The sequence below is a fragment of the Alligator sinensis genome, unplaced genomic scaffold, assembly GCF_000455745.1.
Source record: "Alligator sinensis unplaced genomic scaffold, ASM45574v1 scaffold74_2, whole genome shotgun sequence".
Taxonomy (NCBI): Eukaryota; Metazoa; Chordata; order Crocodylia; family Alligatoridae; genus Alligator; species Alligator sinensis.
Window position 1 is genome coordinate 252,192 of NW_005841931.1, and position 1,436 is coordinate 253,627.

At 42.0% G+C, this 1,436-nt stretch overlaps 1 protein-coding gene across 1 annotated transcript in view; it reads left to right on the forward strand.

Annotated features, from left to right (window-relative positions):
• Window positions 1–941, forward strand: part of LOC102380976 — a 240,135-nt gene extending 239,194 nt beyond the window's left edge. Inside the window, 1 exon segment of the mRNA XM_025198932.1 lies at window positions 466–941. Coding sequence (XP_025054717.1) covers window positions 466–696 — 231 coding nt within the window. The 3' untranslated portion in view covers window positions 697–941.
• Window positions 942–1,436: the final 495 nt, after the last annotated feature.

Here is a 1,436-nt window from a genome sequence, read left to right on the forward strand (position 1 = left end):
ATGCACCCTGCAAAGAAAGCTTCAAATCGGCGGGAAATTCTCCCTTGCACCGGGATTCTCTTTTGCAGCAGAAAACTCCACTGTGCAAGGAAGCTTGCAATTTAGCGGGGACAATTTAGCAGTGCCGAAGCACACACAAATAAAAATCACACCTTTTGGGTTGTGACACTCTCCAACCACAAAACAGTCTCTAGAAGACCATTCTAGCCATCATGAATTAGAATTGCCCAGGGGTTGATTTAGTCAGTTAGGCTACTGGTTGCCTTCAGAATTAGGGAACAGATAAAAGTGGTTTAGTCACCTTCAACTTTCTCCTCACTATTAAATGCAGAAAGCATGAGCTGAGACTTATACCTGGACTGTCCCACAGACAGCTGATAAAATTAATTAAAATAATGAGTTAAAAGAACATGAAAATGGAGGGAAATGGATACTAAAAATAACAGCTTCTTTATTGTTTTTCAGCAATTATTTTTGTGGAATATCGATTCTCAGTCTTGCAGCTTCACTGTGGACCAGTTTTTGGTCGAACTGAAGGCTGGAGGGATAAGTGAAGAACACGAGGCAGCTGTACAAAGGGAACTGCAACATATTAAAAAACTAGATGTTCTGGATTTCCTTACTTACCTGCCACTCTTTGTTCTTATCCATAACTCTGTCATTGCCAATCCACTGGATGATTCAAGAACAATTTAACAAACTACGTCAACTCTAGCAGAAGGGAAGTTGGTTTGTCATGAAGACTCTTAAGGCTATGTCTATATGTACAGCTTCCCTGTCTAGCCCAGGAAAACCACCAAAAAGACAAGCACCGTCCACTCACTCCCACTTCTCCTGTGCCCACATCTAACAGTTAGGCAGAACAGACAAATCAGTGTACACGGCTCTCAGGTTTTCTTAAGACAAAGGACTTGAGAGGATTCCTGAGCCCTTCTTTCTCCTTTGACTACATACCAACCTTGGGTGCTGGCAGATTGGGAGTGAGTGAATGGCCTTGTTTCTTAGTAGGCTCAGCAGAGAAGTGAGGAAGACATAGCGTCAAGCGAACATTTTCTTTTAAACAGCTCTGACTGTCTTTGTAAAGACAGACAGGAACTACACTGGGGTAGCTCTGCAACAAAAGTGCAGTTCAAACCAATACAGTGATCCATGTAAATAAATCAAACCCCAGTCTGCAGCCCTCAGTCATATTAAGTAGCCCTTGCAGGAGCAAATCAGATAGAGGCTGGGGTACTGAGATTTGCATCGACAGTTTACTCAGTGGGAATGTAAATTTGAGGGTGGAATTGGCACACGTGACAATTGTCTGAGCTGTAGCCCTCCTCAAAATGTACTTAAAATTAAATGAGACAAGTCCATGTAAAAAAAATGGAGACATACAATCAAGGAAACCCATTTCTATATATGAAGGGCCAGATTGTCAAAAGTTCTTGGCA